The sequence below is a fragment of the Gorilla gorilla genome, chromosome 3 (genome assembly GCF_029281585.2).
Source record: "Gorilla gorilla gorilla isolate KB3781 chromosome 3, NHGRI_mGorGor1-v2.1_pri, whole genome shotgun sequence".
In the NCBI taxonomy this organism is placed as follows: domain Eukaryota; kingdom Metazoa; phylum Chordata; class Mammalia; order Primates; family Hominidae; genus Gorilla; species Gorilla gorilla.
This window is the reverse complement of record NC_073227.2, coordinates 31,990,926-32,003,007: the sequence shown is the minus strand read 5'-3', so window position 1 is coordinate 32,003,007 and position 12,082 is coordinate 31,990,926. Positions and strand designations below refer to the sequence as shown.

At 39.6% G+C, this 12,082-nt stretch overlaps 1 protein-coding gene across 3 annotated transcripts in view; it reads left to right on the top strand.

Annotated features, from left to right (window-relative positions):
- Positions 1–12,082, top strand: part of PPARGC1A (PPARG coactivator 1 alpha) — a 300,335-nt gene that overhangs the window by 268,398 nt on the left and 19,855 nt on the right. For all 3 annotated transcript variants that reach the window (XM_019025658.4, XM_004038496.3, XM_055385022.2), the window contains exons 8-10: positions 9,420–10,335; positions 10,900–11,004; positions 11,158–11,278. In XM_019025658.4, the coding sequence (XP_018881203.1) occupies positions 9,420–10,335; positions 10,900–11,004; positions 11,158–11,278 (1,142 nt within the window). The remainder of the gene's footprint in view (positions 1–9,419; positions 10,336–10,899; positions 11,005–11,157; positions 11,279–12,082) is intronic.

Here is a 12,082-nt window from a genome sequence, read left to right as displayed (position 1 = left end):
AATACATACATAACACTATTTCTTAAATACATTATAACTTACATATATGTTTAGGAGTAGCTTTTGTGTATATATATTATATGCAGTAGAGGCCTTCTTATCTGACCAGTGAGGACCAGCAATTGGTGGGTTTATTAAAAAAGTTGATTCAAGCTTATACTGTTTTATTTTACCTTTGCTTAAAACATAAAAATATACATTCAAATATTGCAGTTTTGGTAGAAGATGGAGATCTTTACCTTAAGCTTATTTTTTTACTATTTGGGGGTCTATTGATTAATCTTTCTTGTATAAACCACACTAATATATTATTATATAATACATATTATAGATGGTAGCCACTTTTTATTGCTTGCTCCTTGAAGGAAAAGGTTAGAGACATTGGTATGGTAGTCTGAATTCTTCTAGATTTTTATAATTTTTCCAATATTTTCCAATTCTACCCATCCACAACTAATTTGATAACACTTCTTTTAGCAATGACCTTTTTTGAGTTTTTTTTTTTTTACAGGAATATTTTTCCACACTCACATTTCATTCATTTACAGGAGATTTTACCATCTTACATAATTTCAATCACCAGTACAATGCACATTAACTATTTAGTCTATTGGGGTACTGAGACACATTGAAAAGTAGTATGAAAGCAAATATTATTTATTGGATATGTTCCACCACCTTCTAACAAAGGTAGGCCCAGAAAGCAGTTTTTAGTTTGTTGAGTGTGATTGTAATAGCTGTACAGATATAAATTGGGGAAGCTGAAGTAAAGCCCAATTGCATTATGTAACAGAAGGGATTTAGAGCTTTGGAAAGCAAGGAGATGAGGACTTGAAAGATGCTGAATGAGGCTAGAAGGTAAAGTTTGGAAACTTCCTGAAGAATAACATAAAGAGGAGATTGAGGGAGATTTGTTTTTTCTCTAGAGATATTCTGGGCTTGAAATGCAATGCAACACATAATGTCTACAATTGTCTCCTCTAAAAATCTTCAGCAAAATTGGTCGCTTAGTAGTGTTTGAAGATTGTGACAAACACTAATTGTACCTAGAAAGAATCACAAAGGGAGAAAAAGAGTTATCAAAGGGAAAACACTGTAGCATAGTTCAAGTTTAAAGACATTGATTGGCCAAAAGAGTTTTTTAAAATGATAAAGGCAGTTAAAGGACTGACAGAAATATTTAGGCAATACTATCATCCTAGTGAATGACAGAGGTGATCCGTGGAAAGGAATGTGGAGGAAATTAAGCTCTCCATAGGCTAACCTGACTTGGAGAGCCTTCAGGGAAAACAACAACAACAAAAAAAAAAGGCACAGATTTTGAAGCATAGGGGTGGAATGGAGAGAAGATGTTGATGGAGCAGAAGCAAGAAAGCAGGGAACCAAAGGGATGCTCAGATGACAATGAATTTGGCAAGGACTGTAAAATCAATAAGGAGCTACAAGATGGCACACACACTTTCCCTCCTGGATCTTTTGATTGCTAAGACTCTTTTCTACATCCTTGATCTCTTGTACACCTCAGTTTCCTCCATTTCAAAGTCATATTCATAACTACTGATAAAATTGTCTACTCAAAAGACTAAAATATAGGTTGAAAAATAAAATTGCCTGTATGCAATCATTTTTGACACACAAAAATGGAATTTTATGTGGTTCGATCTGAAGTAAAACAGTTTATAAGCAGCAAAGCTTCAATTAAAAGTAGTATATCGTGATTTTAAAGAGCAGATGGCATAGCTTGGTGAAGTTTACAAAACCTTGGCTTGGATGTTGGGCAAACCCAAGTTTAAATTCTGAATGACCTCCCATCTAGTGTGTGGCCTTGGTCCATTTACTTAACCTCTGAAAGACTAGGATTCTTATGCGTGATATGAAGACGGTAACAATACCTACATCTCACTGAGTCAGTGTGAGGATTAAATGAGATAAAATATGAGTGCCCCCTTCTTATATAAGTACTCAATAAATATTAGATATTTAATTACTAATTCTGAGTTAACTTCATTTGCAGTGGTCGTTGTACCTTACTTCTTATCTTTCCAACTTTTGACTGGCTTCACCTCTTCCCTTTTATTGCCCTTGCTGTGTATCCTCTTTGGCAATCTCATATATGAAGTTATTTATTTTTCTATGCCTCCCCTACCCCCCACTATTTTCACATCAAATTGAACAAATACTGCTTTTGGTGTAGGTGTGGAATTTACCAAATCAAGGTGGAACACTCACTGATTTGAGATTCTCTCAGCAACAGCTACTTCTATGACTACAATTTCTGACAATTAGGCACTCCCTAAATAGGTACCTCACATACAGTATCTTCCTTACTTTCTGCCCATTTCATTGTTGAGGAAAGATTTATACGTTGACACAAGCTATATTATGGACCCTGGGTTCAAAGCAGGTCTGCCTGAAGAGAAATTATATCTCTTTCCTGAAGTCTGAATTTTAAAGATAGTAATTGACATATGTTATGTTAAATAGGCTTCATTGCACTTGCCAAGTGTCATTGATTGGTATTGTCTGCCAGGAGCATCGTGTTGAGAAAGATTCTAAGGCCAAGTCTGTGCTCATGGGGAATGTCATGATCAATTAGTGATGTCTGCCATAGGTGCAGCAGGTGGGTGGCAAGGGTAGAAATAGCATTTATATTGGTAGTTTGTTGATCCTTGGTCTACAGGCTTAATCGGTTTGACTGCAGCAGAAGTGACCCAAGCTTTGGCTCAGGCCTTCTGGTGTCTTCTTTTTCTTTACTCTCACAAATTTTGGTGAAATTTTCCAAATGTGTAAGTGGAAATGTAAGGAGTCAACAAAATTCTAAGACCTCCAGAATAATGCCTCTGCCCCATCTGCAGTGTCTTTGAGAAACAGGAGGGATGAGATAGGAAGTTTGCTTTATTAGGTATTGCCAGCTGGTCTGACTTCTTTGTGATTGTCCTAAACTAGCTCATTTTGGCTGATAAAAAAAAACTCTTCTCTTTTACAGGTGTAAAAACTAATTTGATTTCAAAATAGCTGTTAGTAAAGCAAGATGAGAGAAAAGAGAATGCTCTTTTGGCAGAAGGCATTTAAATCTATTGCATATGGAGATTTTCAGAGTGCTACACTTTTTTGTTTCTGAAATGGGAATGGCAAAGCAATGTCAGCTCAACAAGGTGACGGTTTTAACCACAGACACGAAGGAATTTGGGTAGGGACCAAAGTGACTGACCCCAAAATTTTATGTATATGTATATATAGTTTTTATTTGTTATTACTGTAAACATTGTAACAGCAGTAGAACTATTTTATAACTGATAAAATGAGAAGAGCAAAAAATATAATCAGATGTCATCACCCTAAAACAAGTAGGCCTTCATAATTTTTCTCTCCATTGATATATGTTTTTCCACATTATTTTCATCAGAGGGGACATGTGATTTGATGTTATTTATTTTTTACTTAACTTTTTCTCTATGCTTTAATCAGCAGTCATTCAAAGTGTACCTTAGTAGACTCACAAAAAAAAAACAGCAAAATACTCATTAACCAATTTGTAACTACCACTTTTATGTTGAATTTTACATTGCCTTTGTGGACTCTCAATTTAAAAGTTCATTTTGCTGGAAAAATGTACCGACAAACAGCATAAATATTGACAAACGGCTGTAGCCTTTTGGCATACATACTCCTTGTGTATGTGACATATCTTTGGGAAAGTGGACCAAAGTAAAATATGCGTAGTTGTCGGTAGTTTTAAAAGGAAAACCATAGCATCAGAGAACTGGAAGGTGATTTTTTTTTAATTGAATATTAATTTATTAAGCTGAAGTAACATCTCATCTGTCCATACAGGCAGCCCTTGAAGACATTTTGTTTTACTTTATTTTATTTTTTTTTTTGAGATGAAGTCTCACTCTGTTGCCCAAGCTGGGGTGCCGTGGTACAATCTCAGCTCAGCGCAGGCTCCGCCTCCCGGGTTCATGCCATTCTCCTGCCTCAGCCTTCCAAGTAGCTGGGACTACAGGCGGCTGCCACTGCGCCCGGCTAATTTTTTTTGTATTTTAGTAGAGACGGGATTTCACTGTGTTAGCCAGGTTGGTCTCGATCTCCTGACCTTGTGATCCGCCCGCCTCAGCCTCCCAAAGTGCTGGGATTACAGGCGTGAGCCACTGCGCCCGGCCTGGAAGGTGATTTTGACAGGCCACATAATCTATTCCTGTGCTTCAAGAATCTAAGAAAGGAAGAGCCAACAAATTCTTTTTACAGCCCATTCCAATGCTTGGCGACTCTTACTGTCAGAGATTTCTTCCATATTTCAACCATATTCTTCATTTTCTATTTTCAATTTCATTCTTTTTGACCCAGTGTCTATCATGACAATTCCTTTATTCCTAATTTTTCTTTTCTGGAAATGGTACCATCCTATTTCTTGTAAGCCAAGGATAGCAAAGGAATTTTCTCTCCCACATCAGCTTTGGGGTTTGGCAATAGCCACCTGAAATGCCAGGTTCCCCTTACTCATCCCCTATCCCAGCTCTGTGGGGAATTTACACAAGGGTCAATTAATGATATCTTCATCTTCCATGAGCAAGAGTTGGGGAATTAGGCTTATGTCATAGGAATGTTCTGAAGCTTTTCTCCAAGGCCAGTTTGTTACCCAGTAACCAGGGGTGATAGGAGAAATACTTAAAATGTACTGAAGGCAGGCCACTCCCAAATGGACTGTGGCCAGCCAGAGGACCAGCAGGGTCTGTTGGATAGTCTTCTGTGCCAAGTGTGAACACTTCAGTTGCTGGGTCTTGTGGAGCTCCAGTGAGTCCTGGGGAAGTAGGTGCAGAAGGAGAGAACACTAGGGCAGCTTTTATCAACTGAATATTTTAACAACTGCTGTAGAGGTAACGGTTGGTACTCAGTGAATATCAGCTTTCCCTCTGCACTCTTGACACCCACTCCAAATTCATGAGGCCTGAAATATGTGAGTAGGACAAGTCACACACCTCTCTTTGCTCAGTCTTCCTATTTTGGTGTGTTTTTAAGCAACTTAGAAACTCATCTCCTAATTTTTTTTTTCTTAAATACCTGAATTGGCATGCAACATATGCAAAATCCCACTGTTAAACAAACTTGAAAGTAAGTTGCAGATTTTGCAGTAGATTCTGCAAAATGTTATAAACTCCAAAAAAAAAAAAAAAAAAAAAAAGATGCCATTGGTGAATAGCACATCACAAGAAACAGAGCCAGGGACTCACCATTTATCAGAGTCATTAAATTAAACAAACCCAAAAGAAAACTCCTCCAAGAAAATTGTTTCATAGTGATAATGAAAAACAAAACAAAACTTGTCTTTGCCTTTTTTTTTTTTTTAAATAAAAGGGCTGTTTAAAAAGATGACTGTAGAGTATGTACCACTTCTCCCAGATTTGCTGTGCAGAAGTACGTAAGTGTGAGTGATGTAGAGGTGCTTGTTTATTATGGAGCACATTTCAATGCAGTAATCATAAATATTGCTAAGGTTGTGCTCTGTTGAAATATGACCTACATACTCTTGATTGTTTGTGTTATGTGATTTGTCTGACACCCATTACATTCTGGGTAATAGCGGCCATTTGTTGCTCTGCACAGCAGGCTCTTTTGACAAAAGAAAATAGGCGGCAATAAAAAAGCTATAGTCTGAATTACATTCTGCACCGAGCTGCACTGCTGAGAGTTTGTGCAAGTGTGTTAACAATGCTCGGAACTGCCTCTTGTCAGCCTTCAGCCTGTAATGGCCATCTGTCCTCACATAAATCTGTCAAAACCTGCTAAGTTCAAGAGAGAGCATGGAATATACCTTGTACTGTCAACACCAAAATGTACACATTCCCCGGAAAATCAACACGCAGGAAATAATCCAGAGGTTATGGGAGGCATTAGCACTGTTGATTTGGGCTTGTGGCATGAAATCGAGAGTCCAGAGATTAGTGGGAAGATGAGCAAAGGTAGTGGCATCAAGGGATTGAGCACTGACCTCCCTCTTACTTCAGGGGGAAAGTTTTGGGTAGCGGAGGTGAGGCTAGAGAAATAACAACTAGTTCAGAGGCAGCAAGGGGTTGCCTGTCTCATCAGCAGCTCTGAAAAGTTTAACACTATGTTAAAAGAAAGAAACATACTTCTTGCACCTTTGTTTTGTTTTGTTTGGCTTTGGGTCTCAACTGTATCTGGAGATAGGCTTTCCATTAGGGAGGCACTTGGTGATAGGAAATCTTGTCATCCGTGAGATTTCTCAATCTTGCTTTGAGATATTCTCTGGTTAGAGATCTTTCAGTAAACAATGAAGGGTTTAGGGAATTAGCCAAATTATTTTTCTCTCTCCATCTACTCACTAATCTTGAAATATCTTCCATTCAATAAGCAAGTATTACCTATTTGTTTCAACAAATGGTGCCAGCAGAAATTTACAGCCCTTATATTTTTACTCACAGGGCATATTTGATGGTCTCTGGGTGTTTCCATCAATTTTAAGTGTATATGCAGAAAAATATACTCATGTCAAATTTTAAAGAAGCGCTTTTCTATTAAAATCGATTGTGAAGTCCCTGGAGGCTGAGTCCCTGAAATAGCAGTATCTGGTGTCATATCCAGCACATAGTAGGTGTTCAGCGAATGTCTGTTCAATGGCCACAGGCTGTCTAATGTGTGACAGAGGTAAAAGGCTTTGTTTTTAACTCAAAGAAAGTACAATCAAGGTGTCGCCACTCCCCAGAGCAACTTGAGAACCAGTTATTTAAGCGATAATGAGCTTAGGTACTAGGACAAGGGTTTCAAATTTTCAAGACTCAGAAGGATTTCTATATTTGAAATCCCTAGATACCTGAGCTATTTTTAGAACCAGTCTCTCTTTAATAGTGGCCTAATTTGGCGTTCCTGAAGTTTAAGGTTTCTTTTTATAAATCTAAAATATCTGTCAAGATATGTATACCTGAGAGTACAAAGTGGCGTGCGGCAGACACTCTAGGGCTGGGGTTCTCAGATGTGGCCTGTGAAGCATCTCATTAAAAATGTTTACCCAGTTTCCCAAGTGATTCTTGGGCTGCTGAAATGTGAGACCCACGACTAAAGGAGAATCTAGAAAAAATAAAATTAGTACAAAATAATAATGCAACAAATGTGCCCAAGCAACATCCTGCAAAGCACTTATAATTGATTTGGAAAGACAAGACATAATTCACATTCGAAAAGAGATAAGCAAAAATGTATAGTAATATGTGATTGGTATCAATAGAGGGATCCTGACAGTAAATTACTAAAGAAGTAAAAATTACCCTAGCTTGGGGTGATCATGCAAAGATTTACGGAGTTGGATATGAGGATGTTGAATGCCATTTCCTCCAATTCAAGGGCTATGTCATTGGACATATTTGATTGGTATTTACTCAGCAAAGAGAGATTATTCGTCATTATTTCTTTAAGTATCTTAGGCTCCTAGGAGGAATATTTGAGAATGTGCTTTTTTTTTTTTTTTTATCTTGCTGGGAATTGCAAGTGGTAATTGAAGGTAGCATGTAGAAGAAATCAGTATGCATGAATAAGGCAGTGCAATTCGTAAATAAAACAAGTGAAAATGGAGAGAAAAGATAAGATTGACCAAATAGGAATTTATTAGGTTGAGTAAAAGACATACTTATCTATGAGAGAGGAAACAAGAGTTGAGTGTGCCTCAGTGGCACAGATGTTTCATTCAGTCATGTAAGTCACTTCCTTTGCTACAGCAAAGAGAAGGGCAAAGAGCCATCCAAGAGCAGCTGTTAACAAAGGGAAGCCTTTTTGAGACTCAGGTGTGACCATGAGTGGAGTACAGTGCCCATTCACTTTGTGTTTGCATTTCTCTGTCTTTCTGAGATTTTCTGAGTTGGAACTCCGAAGTCAAACCACCTTGCATTTGTATACCTTTTCTTCTCTCAGGGAGAATTAGCTTTGAATAATAAAAATTGCCAAATATTGGTGTAAAATATTTCACTTTAGAGAAAACATTCATTCTTTCCATTTCTTAATTATAAAGTAGGAGAGTGAGGCAGCATCTTCCTGTTCATATCAAAATTTCATGTGGCTTTCTGTGACCTACTTGGCTCTCGATATATGTGTGTTGTGTATGTCTGTGTTTATTTTTTTTCCAGCAAGGTAGCATTTTTTTCCTTGCAACTTGCCTTAAGTCTAACCCCAGGCTTGTTAGCAGACTTAAAGTTCTTTTTGCTGAATGGTATTCACCCCGCCTCCTAAATAGAAAATGTATTGTAAACTAAAATGCTCCCTTGTAAGCATAAACTCATTTGAACTCCAGCCTGCCCTTCTTCAAAGTTCCTTGGACTCTGGAGCCACTTGACAATGGTTCTTCCTCGGCACAAACGGATGAGTAGGGCTTACTTGGGGGAAAACTCAACAGAGGAAACTACTACGCTTCACGGACTCTCCCACAGTGGTTTCTGATGAAATGTTCTGCCCTCCTATAGAAAAGCAGAAAGAGCAACAGCTGATGGCTGTTCCTCTTTCTTCCTTTTTATTTGTTTAATTAGTTAGCTGCTGAAGCTTGGCTGAGTTTCAATCCCTCAGTCTCATAACCCTCCCTTATGTTGTGCTCTATATAAAATGGTCGGCTGGCACTGCGATATTTAGTGTTACTGTTCACTTAGGTTTCTGTTGCAGAACCATATTTTAGACAGAATGTATTAGTTATGCTCACAAGAATGTATCATACCTACATTAGCCATGGTTTACTAGGTTAATGAACTGTGGCGACAAAGAATCACTGCCGTTAAGTTGTAGAGTTGCTCTAGGTCCCTGCATTTGGCTGTCGTATTTCACTGAACTTACTTTGAAGTTGCTTATGTCACTCTCACCATTGCCCCATATTTCCTGTCATCCCATCTTTTTTTTTTTTTTTTCTTCTAAGTTGCTTAATTCCTTGGCTCCAAGGGTAGATTCTCTTGATTGGACAAAGACCCCTGAGCTGCTTGCATCCTCTGCAATGTTCTTTGCAGACAAATGCTACCAAGGCTATTCTGTGATTCCTCAGTCTCACTTTGTTAATTTTCCATAAAGCAGCCCATACAATCCCCTTGAAAATGCAAGCTTTGGTAATAATGCTTAGTTCCGTGCAGGCCAGGGGTGATGCATTCATGTTTTCTGGGAAGCAGGATTTGTTAGCGTTGGTGTTTGAAATACAAAAGATCACAGCCTCCTGCTCAGCACTGTAGATCCATCTTTTCTTGGTGACAGAGGCTTAGGGGATGAGTCAGTTTTTCAGGCCTTGTCACGAAATTAGTTTCCTTCTTCTTCACTCAGTTTGAAACCTTGTCTGAAATCTTGGAAAAATTAGAAACATGTGTCTTCGCATTTAAGAACATTATCTCTGTCTCTTTTCTGTTTCTCTCTTTTTTTTTTTTTTTTAATTTTTGCCTTAGGCCTAACTCCACCCACCACTCCTCCTCATAAAGCCAACCAAGATAACCCTTTTAGGGCTTCTCCAAAGCTGAAGTCCTCTTGCAAGACTGTGGTGCCACCACCATCAAAGAAGCCCAGGTACAGTGAGTCTTCTGGTACACAAGGCAATAACTCCACCAAGAAAGGGCCGGAGCAATCCGAGTTGTATGCACAACTCAGCAAGTCCTCAGTCCTCACTGGTGGACACGAGGAAAGGAAGACCAAGCGGCCCAGTCTGCGGCTGTTTGGTGACCATGACTATTGCCAGTCAATTAATTCCAAAACGGAAATACTCATTAATATATCACAGGAGCTCCAGGACTCTAGCCAACTAGAAAATAAAGATGTCTCCTCTGATTGGCAGGGGCAGATTTGTTCTTCCACAGATTCAGACCAGTGCTACCTGAGAGAGACTTTGGAGGCAAGCAAGCAGGTCTCTCCTTGCAGCACAAGAAAACAGCTCCAAGACCAGGAAATCCGAGCCGAGCTGAACAAGCACTTCGGTCATCCCAGTCAAGCTGTTTTTGACGACGAAGCAGACAAGACCAGTGAACTGAGGGACAGTGATTTCAGTAATGAACAATTCTCCAAACTACCTATGTTTATAAATTCAGGACTAGCCATGGATGGCCTGTTTGATGACAGCGAAGATGAAAGTGATAAACTGAGCTACCCTTGGGATGGCACGCAATCCTATTCATTGTTCAATGTGTCTCCTTCTTGTTCTTCTTTTAACTCTCCATGTAGAGATTCCGTGTCACCACCCAAATCCTTATTTTCTCAAAGACCCCAAAGGATGCGCTCTCGTTCAAGGTCCTTTTCTCGACACAGGTCGTGTTCCCGATCACCATATTCCAGGTCAAGATCAAGGTCTCCAGGCAGTAGATCTTCTTCAAGGTAAACCTTGGCAAAACCCTAATAACACAAAAGGTGTTCCTAAGAAGTAAAAAAAAAAAAAAAATACAAATAAAAATTTGAAATCTGCAGCCATTCTGGCCCCTGACCACTGCAATTCTGGCACTGCTGGAACTAACGAGAACGTTGTTACACTCACATCTCTCTCCATGTTCTCTTAAATCTGTCAGCTCTGAGCACAGTGCCTTGAGCCAGTCCTATCAGAGAGAGCAATTTGTTAAGAAACTTGCTCATCCAACTTTTTCCATTACCTGGAGAGCTGCCCTGTGCCAGGATAGTGGAGATCCATGCAAGATAAAGCTGACAGTGTACCAGACCTGGTGCTCAGTGTTAACATCAATAAGAGACGCTGAGAGACAGCACATCACTCCCAGCCCTCTAAGTTGACTAGATGATCACAAACTGTCACCGGGAAATCTCCCTAGTAGCTGGGAAGAAAAAGCCAGTCTCTGTAATACAGTGTCCCAGAGGATGCTCCACAGTGCCAATAAACTTGGGTTAAGTGGCAGTTGCAAATGCCCTTTTTGTTTTTCTCCTCTGGCGCAGATCCTGCTATTACTATGAGTCAAGCCACTACAGACACCGCACGCACCGAAATTCTCCCTTGTATGTGAGATCACGTTCGAGATCGCCCTACAGCCGTCGGCCCAGGTAATGAGGCATGTCATTTTCCTTTGGCTCCCTTTATCCTCTCCTTGAGATGACAAGATGTTCTCCAAAACCCTATTCCCCTCCCCATATTATTATTCATTTTGCTCATGCAAATTGAGGTGGTTGACTTAGTGATAAAGTTATGTTTCCCAGGTATGACAGCTACGAGGAATATCAGCACGAGAGGCTGAAGAGGGAAGAATATCGCAGAGAGTATGAGAAGCGAGAGTCTGAGAGGGCCAAGCAAAGGGAGAGGCAGAGGCAGAAGGCAATTGTAAGTGGCCTGGAGCTCACTTTTATTTTAAAGTAGGGTTTCTTCTTTTTCTGTGTGCTTTTTTTGGTGATAGATTAGAAAATAAACAAAAGCTAAGTCTTTGTTAGAACAGGCCATTTTCAGCCTTTTGGCTTTAAAATATCCATAAGTCTTCGGTCCCCATTGACCTAACTTATTGGAAAACAAAATGTTTAAGTCAGTGTATTTCTCACTCACAGTTTCATTTTGAAGTTCATTACTGTTTTCACCTTCTGTTTTGGAAAATGGAGGGAGTAGAGATTTTTTTTTCAGTCAGATATTTGTTCTTTCTGATCACAGGATAAGTTTTTCTTTCTGTTTCCTGTTACTTCTCTCTTTGAGCGGAAAATGAGGAGGGATTGCTGTCTCGTTTCAGTTTTTGTCTTTTTGGCCGGCAGGAGACTTAAATTGTCCATGAAGAGACTGAGGTCAAGTAGGATTTAAAGGAGGCAGTGGAGGAAGAGTTGCTAAGAAAGTCATCATTTCTGGCCAGGCGCGATGGCTCATGCCTGTAATCCCAGCACTTTGGGAGGCCAAGGCATGTGGATCACTTAAGGCCAAAAGTTTGAGACCAGCCTGGCCAACTTAGGAAACAGGAAACAACATATGAGACAGGAAACCCTGTCTCTACTAAAAATACAAAAATTAGCCAGGTGTGGTGGTGCATGCCTGTAATACCAGCTACTCAGGAGGCTGAGGCAGGGGAATTGCTTGAACCAGGGAGGTGGAGGTTGCAATGAGCTGAGATTGCACCACGGAACTCCAGCCTGGGTGACAGAGTGAGAC